At 38.4% G+C, this 18,526-nt stretch overlaps 3 protein-coding genes across 3 annotated transcripts; 2 read left to right on the top strand and 1 right to left on the bottom strand.

Annotated features, from left to right (window-relative positions):
- Window positions 1–132: 132 nt before the first annotated feature.
- Window positions 133–1,108, bottom strand: LOC108835789 (UPF0725 protein At1g02770-like). Its single transcript, XM_057007584.1, has one exon. The coding sequence runs from the start codon at window positions 1,075–1,077 to the stop codon at window positions 226–228; it is 852 nt and encodes a 283-aa protein (XP_056863564.1). The 5' UTR covers window positions 1,078–1,108; the 3' UTR covers window positions 133–225.
- A 1,809-nt stretch (window positions 1,109–2,917) lies between these two features.
- On the top strand, window positions 2,918–7,153 carry LOC108855837 (threonine--tRNA ligase, mitochondrial 1). Its single transcript, XM_018629751.2, has 20 exons — window positions 2,918–3,210; window positions 3,325–3,562; window positions 3,658–3,717; window positions 3,810–3,902; window positions 4,005–4,079; window positions 4,174–4,302; window positions 4,389–4,478; window positions 4,566–4,654; window positions 4,743–4,839; window positions 4,916–5,002; window positions 5,132–5,216; window positions 5,422–5,516; window positions 5,614–5,646; window positions 5,727–5,813; window positions 5,902–5,994; window positions 6,075–6,167; window positions 6,260–6,481; window positions 6,589–6,660; window positions 6,740–6,811; window positions 6,915–7,153. Exons 1-20 carry the CDS (start codon window positions 2,945–2,947, stop codon window positions 7,008–7,010), a joined length of 2,172 nt encoding a protein of 723 aa, XP_018485253.1. The 5' UTR covers window positions 2,918–2,944; the 3' UTR covers window positions 7,011–7,153.
- Window positions 7,154–8,339: 1,186 nt separating this feature from the next.
- Window positions 8,340–13,834, top strand: LOC108855308 (lon protease homolog 1, mitochondrial). The gene is made up of 19 exons (XM_018629093.2): window positions 8,340–8,805; window positions 9,114–9,179; window positions 9,600–9,788; window positions 9,875–9,940; window positions 10,029–10,070; window positions 10,177–10,299; window positions 10,393–10,491; window positions 10,578–10,643; window positions 10,744–10,830; window positions 10,966–11,005; window positions 11,172–11,343; window positions 11,517–11,641; window positions 11,758–11,888; window positions 11,961–12,065; window positions 12,188–12,301; window positions 12,398–12,565; window positions 12,677–12,778; window positions 12,867–13,499; window positions 13,582–13,834. Exons 1-19 carry the CDS (start codon window positions 8,377–8,379, stop codon window positions 13,762–13,764), a joined length of 2,940 nt encoding a protein of 979 aa, XP_018484595.1. The 5' UTR covers window positions 8,340–8,376; the 3' UTR covers window positions 13,765–13,834.
- The last annotated feature ends 4,692 nt before the right edge of the window (window positions 13,835–18,526 follow it).

The raw sequence follows: 18,526 nt of genomic DNA on the forward strand, positions 1-18,526 counted from the left end.
ACATCCCACTGATTAATAACGATGGATCTTCTCCTTCGAACTGATTTGAAGTATAACATTGAAATGACTTGTATAGTTAGTTTCCCTTTCGTTTTTTTAGCACAATATTTTTCAAATACTAACGCATAAGTAAACACAGAAATAGTTATATGATTACAGCAAAGTCGAAGACACCAAAGTCGAAGATACCAAATATAAAAAACAAAACAACAGATAGTGGCCTAACTAAGCGCGGACTCTGCTTAGGTGATAAGCAAGGCGGCGCTCGAATACACTTGTAGGAGCAACATAATCTTCACCTTTGCATAACTCATCCTTGACAGCCAAGCATCCTGTAAGCTCATTGAACTCGCTTTTGATTATAGCTCTCTGTTCAACTGACTCATCAGCACCATCAACAGCCAATCCTTTAAAAGCTATATAGAGGACTGAACTTTTGGCCTTGAGCGGAGTCTCCTCGTCAGTTTCTATAGCCACTTTTACAAACTCCAACTTCCCCTCTGGCAGTTTCCCAAATTTTATAACAAAGAACAAGCTCGAGGTACAAACGAATCCAGTGGGTGCTAAGTAACTCTGATTGATCCACCATGTAAAACCGTTGGATATCATCAGCATATGAAGGCCAAGCAGGCAATTCTCCACGCACTGAACTGTCTGTGAGAGTTGGTGCTGCCCGTGCGGAGGTGTCACCGCTGCTAAACCGGGCAACAGTACAAACGACACATTTAGACATGCATACTGCTGTTCATCAACACGAACCTGAAAAGTTTGCATGCAAGGGAGGCTAAATGCATCATGACTAGCAGCCAAAGTGATGAAGAAGGAAGAAGCACCAGAGCCCCACTTGTTGAATTTGAACAAACTATGTAGCTCCAAGTTTGTACCCTTGATCAAATTGTAACGATGAAGACCAAGTTTCCCGTAACACTTAACCTTCCAACCAAGGGGACAATTACGGGAGTTGAGACCTTCGCAATCAAAGGATACCATCTGTCCGGACATAACATTACCCACTGGTCCTACGATACCTTCAATGTCAAAACCCTCGGATTTTATATACACCACGCCAATACTCATTCAAAGCACGCTCAAACTCCTTTTTGTTGTAGTCACCCGAAAAGTCGCCATTATCTTAAATCTCAGTGGTATATAAAAACTCTTTAACTTAAATATCAAAACATCTCGTGAACAGTGCCTATCTTGAAATTTTAGGATTGAAGACAATTTTAATAAGAAAACTAGATTTTGATCTTTCGAAGCGCGGATATTATTTTTTACTTTTATGAAATATATAATTTTTTTGTAATTATTGAATATATTTATCTTAGTAAAACATTTTTTATAATAAATTTGACACATAGAGTGTTTCTGGTAAACTATGTATTTTTCTAACTTTGTTTTATTCCTTCTCTAATTAACATATTTTTTTAGCTTATTGTTAAAATTAATGATTATAAACTTTGATCTAGGTGCGCGGATGCATATTTTGAAAAATATGATGATATTTGTTTTTTATGTAATTATTAGGATTTGGCAAGGAACATAACCGATACCGATCCGAAAATATAGTACCAAACCCGAACATAAATTGATTAAATATTCAAATTATTCAAAATTTTGTTATTTAAAAACCGAATTTAATCCGAACAGAAGGATTCATGTACCTGAATTTATCTAAATAGATTTATATACTTATATATATTAATTATTTTTAGATTTAACGTATATAAAACATCAAAATGATACTTTTAAATTGGTTTAAAATACTTAAAAATATATATAGATAGTCAAAAATAGATATCTGAAATAGTTAAAGCATATTCAAATCACCAAAAATACTTAAAATAATTATTGATTTTGTATTCATAATTTTAAATCAAGCCAATTGTTATGTTAAGCTTAGGTATTCTGACATATGTTATTTAAACTTATAGTTATTATATTATTTTATTTAAAGATTTTGAAAAATTTAATATATATAGTGATTTAAAAATTTAAAAATAATTTAAATGGGTAATCCAAACCCGAACCAAACCCGCAAAGATTCGAATCAAACTCAAACAAAAATTTAGAAACATCCTAATAGGACTGAAATCTTTGACCTCGAAAAACGATCAGAACCAAACCCGTATGGGTATCCGAAAACCCATCCTTAGTCATTATTATATATCGTATATTTTCATCATATAATTAATAGTATTTTATACGTACAATCATATAAGTAATCATATAATTAATAATATTTTATATGTACCATTATATAAATAATTACATATATTATATTTTTAAAACTTAATATGAAATATAAAAATTATATTTTGAGTTGGTATTTCAAATCGGGTTTTGTATTATATTTTTCTTATATATATTGACAACAATTTTTTATAATGGAATTAATAACTTAAGCCCATTACTTTTTTTTGTCTAATACTACTATCTTTGTTTCCAAACAAAATTAATTAATTTTTAAAAAGACTACAATCCAGGTTTCCAAACACTTTAATTTTTTTTAATACTCCTATCCTTGTATCCAAACATCTCCATTTTGTACTACAACTTTAATAATATAGATTAACAAAAGGTTTGGTTTTATAGTTTAGGGTTGTTTATATTAACTACTAAAAATTTAGAGGTAATATGCCAATTTTTTTGATATTAAAAAAAAAAGCGAATTTTCTATTTAGCTATGTACCTGACCGGTGAAGTTGACTTCTGATTGTAACCGGCTAATCCAAAATTAAATTTCTAAACCAAGAATCGACACGCTAGAAATTATTATTTTCCGAAGCCAAAAACCATAGACCGTACCAAACCGAACTAAACCACTCAATTTCAACTAGGGTTGGTTTGGATTTTCTCTCGGTTTATTTTTTTGTTCCTCTCACACCTACTGTAAAAGCCCTAAAGGGCCTCGCCTCACTCAGATAACAAAAACCTTTATTTGATGCTCCTCCGTCTCTCGGCTCTTCGCTCTATCCGTCGTTTCACATCTTCTTCTTCTTACTCTTCTCATTCCCCCTCGCCGCCGCCTCTACCTTCTCGCTCACCCTCTATCTCCTCGTTCTGCACCGTTCCATCATCAATGGCAGCTAGCCATCACAAAGACGAGGCGTACCTCTCCGCCGTCATCCCCAAGCGTATCACCCTCTTCGTGCAGATCCAAGCCAACCAGCTCGAGAAGCTCAAGTCTCTCCCCCACGATCCAATCAAGTAAAAAAAAAAATCACGACGCGAGTGCTTATAATGTATATATATATATATTGCTTATCTAAAAGTTTATTAAAAGATCCGATGGTGTTTGTGTTTGTGTGTGTGTGTGTGTAGGATTACGTTGCCAGATGGGACAGTGAAAGAAGGGAAGAAGTGGGAGACGACTCCGATGGACATCGCGGCTGGGATTTCGAAGGGTTTGGCTAACTCTGCGTTGATTTCGGCGGTCAACGATGAGCTATGGGACATGAGTAGGCCGTTGGAAGGTGATTGCAAGCTTGAGCTGTTTAAGTTTGATAGTGATAAAGGAAGGGACACTCTCTGGCACTCTAGTGCTCACATTCTTGGTCAGGTATAAAAAATAAAGAGTGTTTTTTTAGTTTTAATCTTGTTTACTCTTGGCGAATGATTTGTTTTACTGTGGATATTGTTGGTGGTGGTGTGCAGGCTATTGAGCAGGAGTATGGGTGTCAGCTTTGCATTGGACCATGTACAACGAGAGGGGAGGTAAGAGCGGGTTGTGTGGTTCTTGCTCTTTGTAGTGCTTGTGTAAAGGTGGATTTTCGTTGATGTTTGTTGTGTATTGTTGTTATTTGCAGGGTTTCTACTATGATGCGTGTTATGAAAAAGACTTGGGGCTGAATGACAATCACTTCCCTAACATCGAAGCAGGTGCTGTGAAAGCTGCTAAGGTATTATTGTTTCTTCGTTAAGTCTGCTAAGTTTTAATATATGTTGTAAACAATTTTGCTTATTTCTTTTTCATCCGCATTCTCTTCTACTTTACATCTCAGGAAGCGCAACCATTTGAAAGGATTGAAGTGACAAAAGATCAGGCAATGGAGATGTTTTCTGAGAACAAGTTTAAGGTGTGTTAAAAAGCTACATATTGTTTATTCATTAAATTTTGCTATTATGCTTCTATTCACCCACATTCATATACTTCTGCTGTTAATCATCTAGGTTGAAATCATCAAGGATTTACCTGCTGACAAGACCATTACTGTCTATAGATGTGGGCCTCTTGTTGATTTGTGTCGTGGACCGCACATACCAAACACTTCTTTTGTGAAAGCTTTCAAGTGTTTGAGGGTGGGTTACTTTTACATCTCTAGGAATTACATCTATGCAGATTCTAGTTTTGGCTCTTGTGTTGATCAAAATGATTTCTTTTTCAGGCCTCATCAGCTTACTGGAGGGGTGACAAAGACCGTGAGAGTTTGCAGAGAGTTTATGGGATATCTTATCCAGATCAGAAACAGCTGAAGGTACCCAATTTTCTTATAATATTTTGACTGCTGCGCAGGGTTATAAGTATGCATAATATCGATTGTCTTTTGTCTTGGTTGTTGCAGAAATATCTTCAATTCCTGGAAGAAGCTAAAAAGTATGACCACAGACTATTGGGCGTAAAGCAGGAACTTTTCTTTTGTCATCACCTCAGGTTCTTTTAGTGTTACCCAACAGTTTTTTACTCTTTATCTTTCACTATACTCATATATATATATATACATACTCCTTTTGAGCTTCAGCCCTGGGAGTTGGTTCTTTCTTCCACTCGGCACTCGTGTATATAACAAGTTGATGGAATTCATCAAGGAGCAATACTGGAAAAGGGGTTACACTGAGGTTTTTTTCTAAGCTCTCATCTCATATATGACATTCTTGACGAGTTAGGATCGCTAAATTAACCTTGCACTTTCAGGTCATAACGCCAAATATGTACAACATGAATCTGTGGGAAACTTCTGGACATGCTGCAAATTACAAGGATAATATGTTTACTTTTGATGTAAGAGTACATAGCAAGCTTAAGAGTCCTCTTGACTCTGACTCTTCAGCATGCTCCTCCCTTGAAGCCAATGTTTGGCCTAAGTTATATTCTACACGTGAATGACTTTTTCGAATGTTCCTTATGCAGATTGAGAAGCAGGAGTTCGGGCTCAAACCTATGAATTGCCCTGGTCACTGCTTGATGTTCCAACACAGGGTTCGCTCATACAGAGGTGCGACTCTAATGGTTTACTCGGTGCTAAGTTTACTAGAATAAGAAAGACTGCTCCAAAGTATAATTTTTGCGTTGTTTCGGAGATATTGATAACGTCTCCCTTTTATATATCTTACTAAAGAAGTTGTCAAGTTAAGTAGGCCCTATTGCCAAGTCTATCTTTGTATTTGCTGACATCTGTTTACGGCTTGTATGGTCTACAGAGTTACCTATCAGAATGGCTGACTTTGGAGTGTTACACCGCAATGAGGCAAGTGGAGCCCTTAGTGGGTTGACTCGCGTCCGACGGTTCCAGCAGGTATTTTTTATATCATCGTTAACTTTGTTACTTATTATTTTTTCAGTTCCATGTTACATTTTTGTTGCTTAATACGAGAATCGCGATCTTATTTCAGGATGATGCACACATATTCTGTACAGAGGATCAGGTTTGTGATATACTTGCGTCTAGCTATGTTGGAGCTCCTTTTCCTCTCATTCTGTTTAGATTAATGTTATCTGTTTGCAGGTTACGGAAGAAGTGAAGGGTGTGTTGGAGTTCATTGACTATGCGTACAAAATCTTCGGGTTCACCTATGAGCTGAAGCTTTCAACGGTACCATATCGGAAGATTCTTCAGATTTTATATAATTGCGTTATATGTTCCTATGGCTCATTATTTTCATGTAATTTTCAAATTTCAGAGGCCAGAAAAGTACCTTGGAGATTTGGAGACATGGGATAAAGCTGAAAACGATCTCAAAGTTGCCCTAGATGCCTTTGGAAAGACATGGCAGGTATGGGCACATATTGATGAATAATACTCAAAAGTTTTTTCACTCGTCTGTATTTATTCTAAAGTGAGTTGTTTTGGCAGTTGAACGAAGGAGATGGTGCCTTTTATGGCCCTAAGATAGATATCACCGTCTCTGATGCGTTGAACAGGAAGTTCCAGTGTGCTACTTTACAGGTTATTCTCCCAAACTCTTTTTTTTTAGTTTTCTTCTTTTCTTACTATAGTCCGTGCAGGAGTTGATTGTGTTTCTTGTTGCCTCCTAACAGCTTGACTTTCAACTTCCTGATCGCTTCAAACTGGAGTACTCAGGTGACGACGAAGCGAAGAGGAACAGGCCTGTGATGATACACAGAGCTGTGCTGGGATCTGTGGAACGCATGTTCGCCATCTTACTGGAGCACTACAAAGGGAAATGGCCGTTCTGGTTAAGTCCGCGACAGGCCATAGTGTGCCCTATATCGAAGAAGTCTGAGGAGTATGCTTTGAAGGTTTGCATTCTTGGCTACACTCCTTATGGCACCTGTGGTTCTTGTCGACTTATCTGCAGCTTATAATCTCTGACTTTTCTCTTGTCTTTCATGCATCTAACTAACAGGTGAAAGCCCAAATTCATGACGCTGGGTACTACGTGGATGCTGACATAACTGACAGAAAGATTGATAAAAAGGTGAGAGTTCTCACGTTCATGTTCCAGTTTTATTTTGTGGTTGGCTGGGTTCCCTAACATTCTTGAGTGATGATTGTAGGTGCGAGAAGCTCAGCTTGCGCAGTACAACTACATACTTGTGGTTGGTGAAACCGAAGCTGCTACAGGACAGGTTAGTGATTGGGTTATTCAGGGGTCCTCTGGAGCTTAGCTATTTTTGTTTCGTCTGAACATTTGAAGACCGTTCTGTTTTGTTGTTGTTTGAAAATTTGCAGGTGAGTGTACGGATAAGAGACAGTGCAGCCCACTCGGTGAAGAGCATCGAGGATTTACTGGAAGAATTCAAGACCAAGACTGCCGAGTATCAATGAGAGATCAGACTCTTAAAAGTTCAAGTTTGATTTTATTTTGATGAATACTGTTTTGTTTTTGATTTAATTATGCAAAAAATAGAGTAAAGACCAGATTGAAGTGTTTACTTCTCTTTATCATTAAACCAGATTCTAAAGTTTCATTTCTTCTCTAGCGATTTTGCTTCCTATCTTTCACTCTGGGGTTGTTTGTGAAAACTTGTAGCAAATTGTATGCTTAAGTTATTACATAATCTGCGGCGGGCTCAGTCTATGTAAATCTGAAAATATGATATCTAATCCGAATTATCGTTAAAAACAGGAGCTAAGTCGGAAGTTAGTAGGATACAGAATTATTTGAGATACTAGCTGGTTCTGAATTTTGTTATCTAAACTGAGAATGGATGTTGTATACCATCAGATGTAAAAAGCTCTCTATTATCTATCAATGCACTAATCATAAGAAACATAAATTTTGATCATTCTTAACTTTTCACAACACTTGTGTGTGTGTATGTGTTTCCTCTTATTATAGGGCTTATTTTGCTATAAGTTTTTGCTGAATGTGGTTACGGAACTACTTGTCAATTCAAAGCAGGACACACCTACCATTCTTGGATGCCAAACAATGACAAGGTCCATTCACAGTCAGGTAAAAAAATATTTAATAATTGATAAAGTTAATAATGGCTAAGGTTGAAAATGTGAAGTATCTCACTCACTCTTCATCTGGTATAAATAAGGTTGATGGAACTTACACGCACAGCATTGAAAAATTTGCGCATAAAGTTTGCTCATTAGCTCGTGAAGAAGGGGATGAACATCAAAAGCGGTGTCTCATGTCTGAGAGCTTCTGGACTGCAATGCCTTTCAGCGGTGGTACTACAACCTGGTTCTTTTCCATCTTCCCAAAAAAAGTTTCTATCCTACACGTCGATTCTTAATGTTATACAGGTAATAGAAGATAATAGGAGAGATTCGTGGTCCATGATGAGTCTGCCTCCAACTAGTCCCTTTGACAATTTCCTCAAAGCAGCAGGAGAAGGAAGATGAATCAATTAAAATTAGATGATTACTAAAGTCTCGTGTAGAAGAAATAGCATATAATGCAAGTGTAATTATCTAGGCTAAGCACAATGTTTCTCTTGTCTGTTTTAAAGACAGACACAGCTTGTAATGATATAGAAATCACCTAGTAGAAACCTTTTTTTAGCTTTCAACGTGAAAAGGAAGTTTAATTAACCAATCAAACGTGATAACCACTTTAAAGACCGTATCTTTATTAACAAAGAAGACTGGTGAGCGAGACCGAGCTAAAACGACGCCGTTTTCGTGCTCTCTGTTCCTCCTTTAAAGCTGGAGGTTTTTTGCTTCGCCGTGGGGGTTTATGAAGGGGTTTGATACTAATCTCCGTCTCCAACCACAACTCTCCAATGGTTTCTTGCCCAACAGGCTAAGCATAGTAGTAAGCAACAACTTAAACTTCAGATCTTATTCTTCCTCTCCAGCGATGTTGAAGCTTTTCTCTCCCTCCTCTGCTTCCCGAATCCACCATCTGACTCCGTCGATTCGTGCCGCCGCTGGGCCTCCTCGCTCGGTGGACTCTCCGCTGTTCAAAGCGCTGAGTCAGCTCACTGGGTTGAATCGGAGATCGAGTTCGCTGGGTCACCGTGTTTTCTTCTGCTCCGATAGCGCTTCTGACGCAGAGGCGGCCGCGGCTGAGGCTGCCGAGGCTAAGGCCGCCGAGTACGATGCGGAAGGGGCTGATTCGTCGGCGATTGTGTCTACTAACCCTAGACCGGAGGATTGTTTAACGGTTAGCTCAATTTCTACTCAAAGCTTTAGTTTTTTTTTTTTGGGGGGGTCTTGTTGTTCCCTGGGAAAATGCATAAAGGTTGTGACTTTATTGGATCGTAGGTATAATTCAACTGTATAAGGCATATCTCTTTAAATGATTATGAACTTGTAAACTTCAGTTATATACAAGTGGTCTTAGATTGTGTGTTTGTAATTGTAATGAGATGCTTTGTTCTATTTAATGGAGGAATTTGGATTCAAGCAAAACTATTTAGTGAGCATACATTTTGAATCAGGCTTTTATGTTTCTGGTTGTTTAAATTGCAGGTTCTAGCATTGCCGGTGCCACATAGGCCCCTGTTTCCTGGGTTTTACATGCCAATCTATGTCAAGGTTTGTCAATTCTTCCTTGTTATGCCCTTATTGCATTATTATTATACAAAACATGCGTCTTGTCTATACCTCAAGATGTCTCTCTGAACTGAACTCTATGTATCTTTAGAACTAGATTCGATATATCGTATTTTCGAGTGTTTAGTAATAGTAGAGCCAGGATCATTGATTACCCTAGCTACAAGAAAAAACTGGAGAAAAATGAGTTATCAATTTTTTTGCTGCATTTGACGCACAAACGTTAATTTGCTACCTTGTGATTTATTATATTGTAATCTCTTCTGCATGGGTCATTTTATGAGTTTGGACAGTGAGCTAAAACTACTTTATCTCCAACCATAGTGATAACATTATCTTTGGTTTGGGAGATGCTAGATTTTGCTGGTCTCTGACCAGCATGTGCTTTTTTGCTGTATTCAGGATCCTAAAGTACTCGCAGCCTTGCAAGAGAGCAGAAGACGACAAGCTCCATATGCTGGAGCTTTCCTTCTGAAGGATGCCCCATCAACTGATTCATCTTCAACCACCGCCGACACAGAGAAAAACATAAACGAGCTGAAAGGGAAAGACTTGCTTGAACGGCTTCACGAAGTTGGCACGCTTGCTCAGGTATCGTGGCACCGCAACTGCTCTATAGCCGTCTGTTTTGTGTCCTTGTGATAAAATCAATAGACATTTTCCTGTTGATTTTACAGATTTCAAGTATCCAAGGGGACCAAGTTATCCTCGTTGGTCACAGACGGCTTCGCATAACAGAGATGGTAAGTCGGTAGAGTATCAGGTTTTCACATGTGTTCTTTGGTTTATCAAGTCACTTTTTTAAGGGAGAAATTTATGTCATATAATCAGGTGAGTGAAGAACCACTTACCGTCAAAGTCGATCATCTTAAGGTAACTTCTATGCTTTTCCTCCTAATGATGTAAAGACTTTTGTTTGGTTTTTCCCTTTCCAATTTCTACAAGGCATGAACCTTCTTGTTTCTTTCTCTCCGTGCAGGATAAGCCGTTTGACATGGATGATGATGTCATCAAGGCAACATCCTTTGAAGTTATTTCAACGCTTCGGGATGTGTTAAAGACAAGCTCACTCTGGAGAGATCACGTCCAGACATATACCCAGGTATATACTCTTCTTGATTTTTTTTTCACTTGCGCAGGTAAAAAAAGTTTTAGGATACAAGTATCTTAGTAGATGTCTTTCAAACTTGTGTAGCATATAGGTGATTTCACTTATCCACGGTTAGCTGATTTTGGAGCGGCAATATGTGGTGCAAATAGGCATCAGGCTCAAGAAGTTCTTGAAGAACTGGATGTAAGTAGTTTCACTATTACTGCAATTGTATGGTATTTATTACATGCTTGGTCAATCTCTCACATCTCATTTAATTTTCGATCCAGGTTCATAAACGTCTGCGGCTGACGCTGGAATTAATGAAAAAAGAAATGGAAATTAGCAAGATTCAAGTATTTCGTTTTCTTACTTTCTTGTGTTTCCAACTAAGGAGCTACTTATCCGATAAGTGTTTGATGAGAATAGATGCTTATGTTTTGAGCCTTTTTACAGGAAACCATAGCAAAAGCAATTGAAGAGAAAATTAGCGGTGAGCAACGCCGTTACTTGCTAAATGAGCAGCTCAAGGCTATAAAGAAGGTATTCTTCTTCATCCCGCTTCACAAATTGTTTTTCGCTATTTTCCTCCCCATACCTGGTCTATTGTTTTTCGCTATTTTCCTCCACATAGCGTATTTGGTAGTTTCTTTTTAATTCTTAAGTCAACCAATCCAGGAGCTCGGTGTGGAAACAGATGACAAATCTGCACTTTCTGGTCAGTACTAACTTAGAAGTACTTTATGTTCCATGTAGTCATTTTATATCCTCATAACAGACATATAATCTTAGTGCCTCATGGATCACCATGCCTCTTTGATATGATTCTGAGTGCACTGTTAATTGTAAGACAACTGCAGCTAATTGTCCGTTCGTTACTGCAGGGAAGTTTAAGGAAAGGATTGAGCCTAACAAGGAAAAGATTCCAGCGCATATATTACAAGTCATAGAGGAAGAGCTTACAAAACTGCAGCTGTTAGAGGCGAGTTCAAGCGAGTTTAACGTGACCCGTAACTACCTTGATTGGCTGACCATATTGCCTTGGGGAAACTACAGGTTTACAACTCTTTCTTTATCTTATATTTGTATTTGCTTAAGTACAGCAGTAGGTCTTATCGTATGAGAGAGACTGATAAAGAGCATGAATCAGCATCCTTGCTCATGTTATGACGCCATTTGTATTTGCTTTGTGTTAACATGGTTGAGGAATTGGTTTATTAAATCTGCAGTGATGAAAATTTCGATGTTGTGAGGGCGCAGCAAATTCTTGACGAGGATCACTATGGCTTATCTGACGTTAAAGAAAGAATACTAGAATTTATTGCAGTTGGAAGGCTTAGAGGCACTTCACAAGGTTTGATTACTTACACAGTAGTTCTGACCCCTTTCTGATTTGATCTTGAATGGGGAGAGAACCTGTCCTGGTTTATAAGCCCTGCTTCTGAAATTTTTGAGTAAACGTGTCACCAGGGAAAATCATCTGCCTCTCTGGTCCTCCTGGAGTAGGCAAAACTAGTATTGGTCGTTCCATTGCACGTGCTCTCAATCGCAAGTTTTTCCGGTTCTCTGTTGGAGGGTTAGGAGATGTCGCTGAGATTAAGGTACAAACTATTATTACTGAGCTCTGTCCTGAGAAACAATAAACCCATTCACGTAAAAACAACATGTTTTAGGGGCATCGTCGAACATATGTTGGCGCCATGCCAGGAAAGATGGTGCAGTGTCTTAAGAGCGTGGGGACAGCAAATCCTCTTGTTCTAATCGATGAGATTGATAAGGTAAATATATCTTGTTGTTACTTGGGATTAGCTTCTCGAAGTTCGTGATCATCAGATTCATATTATAGGATAAGTCAGATATCTCTGCATTGATATTGTTTTTTCTATTTTTTCCTGGGCAGCTTGGGAAAGGACATGCTGGTGACCCAGCCAGTGCTTTGTTGGAGCTTCTGGATCCAGAGCAAAATGCAAATTTTCTGGATCACTATCTCGACGTTACTATTGACCTATCAAAGGTTATTTATTAAATATGGATATTACCATTTTGGTTTGTAATATGTGATTGATTCTAGGCTGTTTGAATTTTAATTTGCTGATTCATTTCCCTGCAGGTTTTATTTGTGTGCACAGCAAATGTGATAGATACGATTCCCAATCCTCTGCTCGACAGGATGGAGGTGATTAGTATTGCTGGTTATATCACTGATGAGAAAGTTCATATCGCAAGAGATTATTTGGAAAAAAACGCTCGTGCAGACTGTGGCATCAAGCCAGAACAGGTCTCTCACTCTCATATCCTATTCTCCAGTTTTTTTTTATCTTTTGGATAGAACAAAGAGAGTTTTTGAGTAATTATTGTCAAGGAATCACATGATTGCTTTCTTTTGCAGGTTGATGTGAGTGATGCAGCTCTTCTTTCCTTGATAGAAAATTACTGCAGAGAAGCAGGTGTTAGGAACCTCCAGAAACAGATTGAAAAGATTTACCGTAAGGTAAATTTTGCTGCAAGACCATGGATTGATTGTTTTTTACTCAACCCCTCAAAAGTCTTTTTTAACATTATTTACTTTTGTTTTGTAGATTGCACTTAAACTAGTGCGCGAAGGAGCAGTCCCAGAAGAGCCTGCAGTTGCAACTGATGTGGAAGAAGCTGAAATTGTGGCCAAGCTCGACGTGGAATCACCAGAGAAGGAGAACCATGTGTCTGCTGCTAAGGAAGAGGCTCAAACCAAACAGATAGCAGTTGAAAAGGTTATGATTGATGAATCAAACCTTGCAGACTATGTTGGCAAACCTGTTTTCCATGCAGAAAAGATCTACGAGCCCACACCGGTAGGAGTTGTGATGGGTCTAGCCTGGACATCCATGGGTGGTTCAACTTTATACATAGAGACGACTGTTGTGGAGGAAGGGGAAGGTAAAGGTGGACTGAATATAACGGGTCAGCTCGGTGATGTGATGAAAGAAAGCACACAAATTGCTCACACTGTCGCCAGAAAGATCTTGCTAGAGAAAGAGCCAGAGAATCTCTTCTTTGCAAACTCCAAGCTCCATCTCCATGTTCCTGCAGGAGCCACACCCAAAGACGGTCCGAGTGCAGGCTGCACCATGATTACATCATTGCTATCACTTGCCATGAATAAACCAGTTAGAGAAGATCTTGCAATGACCGGAGAAGTCACTTTAACCGGTAGAATTCTCCCTATTGGTGGGGTAAGTTAGTTACTCTGGACTTCTCCTCGCACACTATTAAAGCTTTTTGGGTTGCTGCAAGTTTCTTACACAATATTTTCAGGTGAAGGAGAAAACCATAGCGGCGAGGCGGAGTCAGGTGAAGACTATCATATTTCCAGAGGCAAACAGGAGAGACTTTGAAGAGCTGGCGGAGAATGTGAAAGAAGGGCTTGATGTTCACTTTGTTGATGACTATGGAAAGATCTTCGAGCTTGCCTTTGGCTATGACAAACAACAAGACTGATATATAACTCGAGCTGTCACGTTGAACTCGGAACTCACGTTAACATTTTATTTGCATATTTCATTCCATCTTTAGAAAGATTTATCCATGCAGACAAATACAGAACTAATGAAAAAGAATGCTCCAGAGGCTTCTTCTAGAATGCCAAGAGAAGATGAAACACAACCAAACCAGAAACTAACCCGTTTCCTTGGCTTCGACGTTTTTCTTTGAACACCCAGACAAGAACATTAACTAACTCATCAATCAACTCTCACTCAGTGTCAACAATGCCTTCTTCAGAAAGTCTCTTTCTCAAAATAAAGCCAACTCCCTTCAACACTGCTCATCTCTTTGTGTCAACAAGCTCATCAATCATCATCTCCCTCATCTTAAACTCGTGAATCTCTGTTCAGTTCTTCCCCTAACCGATCTCTATGTTCAAACAATAGCTAGCCCATGCACCTAAAACACCTGCTCACATTTGAGGGTTAAGCACTTTTACAATATCAAACAGTAACTTTCTGTTGAGCTTGGCTGTTGTTGCCTTTTCACGGCCTTCAAATTCATCAAAGAGGGCTCAGGGTTACTTAGCTTTGCTTGTAAAGTTTTGATGCATCATTATACTTAACTATACAATGACCAACGTTGAGTGTTGGCCTAGTGATAAAAGAGGTTGCGGTTGTAACTACCGTTCCTCGGGTTCAATTCGCGGTCACGTGCTACCATGCAAGTTACTTGTGAAACAAGTTCCAAAGTTAGTATCTAGAAGACAATCTATCGTCTGATATACGTAGATATAGTTAAGAAACTTCCTGGATGCTTGGTTTGGTAATATTTAATTCAAGATAACAAGAAAATCTTACATCTGTCTACATGTACTCTGACTCATTCATGAGGGATATACCTGAAGAACAAAACATTTTCTATAAATTTTCTTATTTTCGAAAAACTGATTTACCATATTAAATATAATTTCCATTAAAAAAGAAGTTTGAACAAGGTGTAAAAGTAGTTTGAGACTCGATTTATGATATAACAATTACAAAGATACAATAGCACATTAAACAATAGCAAGTGAAGGTTATAATAAAAGTATATATGAAAGACACGTCTAAAGTGATTGGGTGATGAAATGGCTCGATCGAACTTAGATATATCAATCAACATAGTTTAGTTTGACTATTCGGGCCTCTCTTAGTTTCCCTTCGGTTTTCCTGGAACTTGGCAGGAAAGTTTCTCATGATTTTTACCAAAAAAAAAAGAAGAAAGTTTCTCGTGATATTTTTTGACCCCAGAAGAAAGGGTTCATATTTTCCAACAAAATTGTTTACATATATATATATATATATATATATATATGTATACTTGCCAATCTTTTAAAAAGCCATCCACAGATTTTCAGCTTTGCAGCCGATATGTCAACTGGGCAACTAAGAGTCCGAGACTGATTATGTCCGTAACTATTGTTCTTCTATGTGATAACTTTATTAGGTTTAACGTAACTAATGATTATTCTGAATCCAATCTAATAAATATGGAACTGATCAGGCTTGATCCCAGACCAGTATTAATTTTCGGAGTATAAACATGAAACTATATGATAAACGCAAATTTGTAACCGAACCTGTCCTAAAAAGAACATGGTAAGTTTAACATTTTACCAAAAAAGACATGGTTCGATACATTAACAACTTAACAAGAGATGGTTGTTCAAGGTTTACCTTGAACTATTATATTAAACTTAATGTATCTCTTAAATAAATCACTTTTCCAGTGTAAATGTCTACAACTTGAATATTGTATCATATTTTATAATCAATCGATAAAGACAAAGAGATAAACATATTTACTTATCTTGTATTCGATGGAGATGTTTATTTGTATCACAGAACTAGGAATGAGATTTGGACAAATTAGTCATTTTTGTTTGGGTTTCATGAAAGAAGGTGATTGTCCATCAGTATAACGCGTTGATGAAGTGAAAAAAATATGGACTTTATTCTCTCTTGCCCTAGTCACTACACTGTTTATTCTATTTTGCCCCATCAATAAAATAGATTATATTTTTAATCTTATTTTATCGAAAATGTGAGAAAAAACAAAACTGCCCTTAATGAAATCTGATATTTACAGGATTTAACCTCTCTTTATTTGACCCGACTCATACGACCCGGATCCATGAGCGTGACCCGCGTGTTTCTCTCCCAAACCCTCTCTTTCTCCCAGTGTCTCTCTCCCAAACAGATCAAACCCTTCCCAAACAGACCATCGACAGTTTCTTCCCCAAATCGAAAAAATCAATCTCTAAAAACCCTAGAACCCGCCTCCGATGATCTCGACAAAATCGACCGGAATCCACTGAAACCCAACGCAATCCACCGAAAACCACCACGTTTTCTCTTGTCCATCATCAGATGCACCTTCTTCTTCCGGCGTCAAGCTTCTTTTCATCCTCTTGTAACCTCTTCCATCACCATTCTCGGCGTGTAAGGTAACATTTTTTCATACCTTTTTCATAGATTCAAATCGATTTGATGTCGGTTTCTTTGAAATATATGATGTGTGGTTGTTTGGCTTAAAGAAATAAAGAAATTTTGAAGTGAATTTCTTTGAAATATATGATTCAAATCGATTTGATGTGGACTATTCTTCTCTTTAATCGATTTGATATTGATAAAAATTGTTTTATTTTTGTGTAACTTAATTGAAATCCTATTAGTAAAAATGGTGGAAATGGTTAATACAATTATGGATTGGACCTTATGGATTGAATGTTGACTGTTTGATAATGATAAATAGTTGTTTGTTGTTATAGGAGAATGACAAGCCGTGGTAAGCGGGGGAAAAGGCAGAACAAGAAACAAAACAATTCCACAAGAGAAAAGGTTCAAGAACACAACCCTGCTCCAGTAGCTGATGAAGAGCTTTCCGGCGGGAATGAGACTCAAACCGAAAATCATTCTGCAACATCTCAGGTATGCATTCTCAACATCTCAGACTCACACTGATCATCATTCTCCAACATTTCTTTGGTATTAGTATGGTGTAGTACTAGTACTACTGATTTTATTAAGACAGATTAATAAATAAAGTGCTAATATATATAAATTAATGTGGTTTGCAGGAATGTCAACCATTACCACCTGATGAGCTATACTTCAAGAACACGGAATTCACCAAGTCGTGTAAGATACAGAGCAAGTGCTCTGTGAGCGGAACAGTGGACCTCTTGAAGAAGCTTACGCCCGAGGATGAGTCGCCCGAGTTGGAGTGGTTCAAAAACCACCCTCAGTTTTGCCACATTTTCCACATGCCGAATGAACCAAACTTGAGGCTGCTGGGTATGTGGTCGCTGCTACTGCGCACAATTCCCTTACACGAGGGAGAGGACACAGCTTGGTTTGCGGTTAATGGCGTGCCCCTCCGGTATTCAATGAGAGAGCATGCACTCATCTCAGGCTTGGACTGCCGTGACTACCCACCGAATTATAAGAAGTTGGGGAGCTTTGCTTTTGTAGATAGGCATTTTGGCTCGCATAAGGAGATAACAATGGAATCTGTGAGAGAGAAGTTGCTGAGTATGAGTGCATGTGGGGATCGACTCAGGATGGCGGTGCTCTACTTCCTAGGCACGGTTATCAGAGCGAAGGCAAGGTACAATGCCCCATTCGACTCTTTCATTTTAAGAGTCGTCAACGATGTGGAAATTTGCAAAACCTTTCCATGGGGTCGCTTGACGTTCGATGATGCGATCGGGTCCATTAACTACGTGATGAAGAAACTCAAAGGGGAACCTAAGAAGAATGTCAACTTTCCCGGGTTCATAGTTCCTTTGGAGGTAAATTTTACATCTTTATATAATTGTTTTTGTTTTGTGAATCAGCTCTTACTCCTTTGTTTTGACATTCAGATCCTGGCATTTGAGTGTATTCCAGCTCTAAATGCACGATTCAGAGAACGTGTAGCTGGCTGTTTCAGCTCCTGCCCGAGGATGTGCAAGAAACGGTTCCAAAGTAACAGCATGAAAGGTTATCCACTCCAGGATTTGTACGACACGCTTGGACACACTACGGTATGAGTTGAATATTTTTTTTTATTAAATGAGTGGAATAAATAGTGTTTTGAGTTAAAATATGTGTGTGATATTGTTTTGATAATTTTTTCAGGTCATTGATAGTGTTTTGGTTCCAACTGTTGATGAGGAACCTCTCATGGCACGTATATGTGAGGGGGAGCCAGACTATGAAAATGAAGAAGGAGTGAGTAACTTGTGGAGCACATGGCTGACTATTAAGGAGAAGCCTATCTTTTGGCAAGGACTCTATGAGTTGGATGTGGCTGCAAGGGAGTTTCCTCAGAAAAAAGACAAAGGAAAAGGGAAAGTGAATGAAGAAGCATCCTCCTCTGTTCATGGTTTGGAGGACGTTCTGAAAGGGTTTGAAGAGAGGATGATGGCTTCTTTGAGTGAAGTGATTGTGAAGGTAGAGACAATGGACAAGAGGCTTGGTGTGGTGGAGAAGAGCCATGTTATTTTAAAAAGAAGGTCTAAGAGGATGAAAGCAATGGAGAAGAGGCTTGATGCCATTGAGCGGACGCAAGATGGTTTAAAACTAAAGGCCAGGAAACAGAAGACATTAGAGGAGAGACTTGATGGCATTGAGAAAGAAATGAAGAAGCAGGAGAAAGAGAAGGAGAACGATGATGGTTTTGAGTACCAAACCATGGATCATGGTTGGAATGATGGGCGTTATGACAGCAACCTCGTGGAGCCAACAGCTGA

The sequence above is a fragment of the Raphanus sativus genome, chromosome 4, assembly GCF_000801105.2.
Source record: "Raphanus sativus cultivar WK10039 chromosome 4, ASM80110v3, whole genome shotgun sequence".
NCBI classification, from domain to species: Eukaryota; Viridiplantae; Streptophyta; class Magnoliopsida; order Brassicales; family Brassicaceae; genus Raphanus; species Raphanus sativus.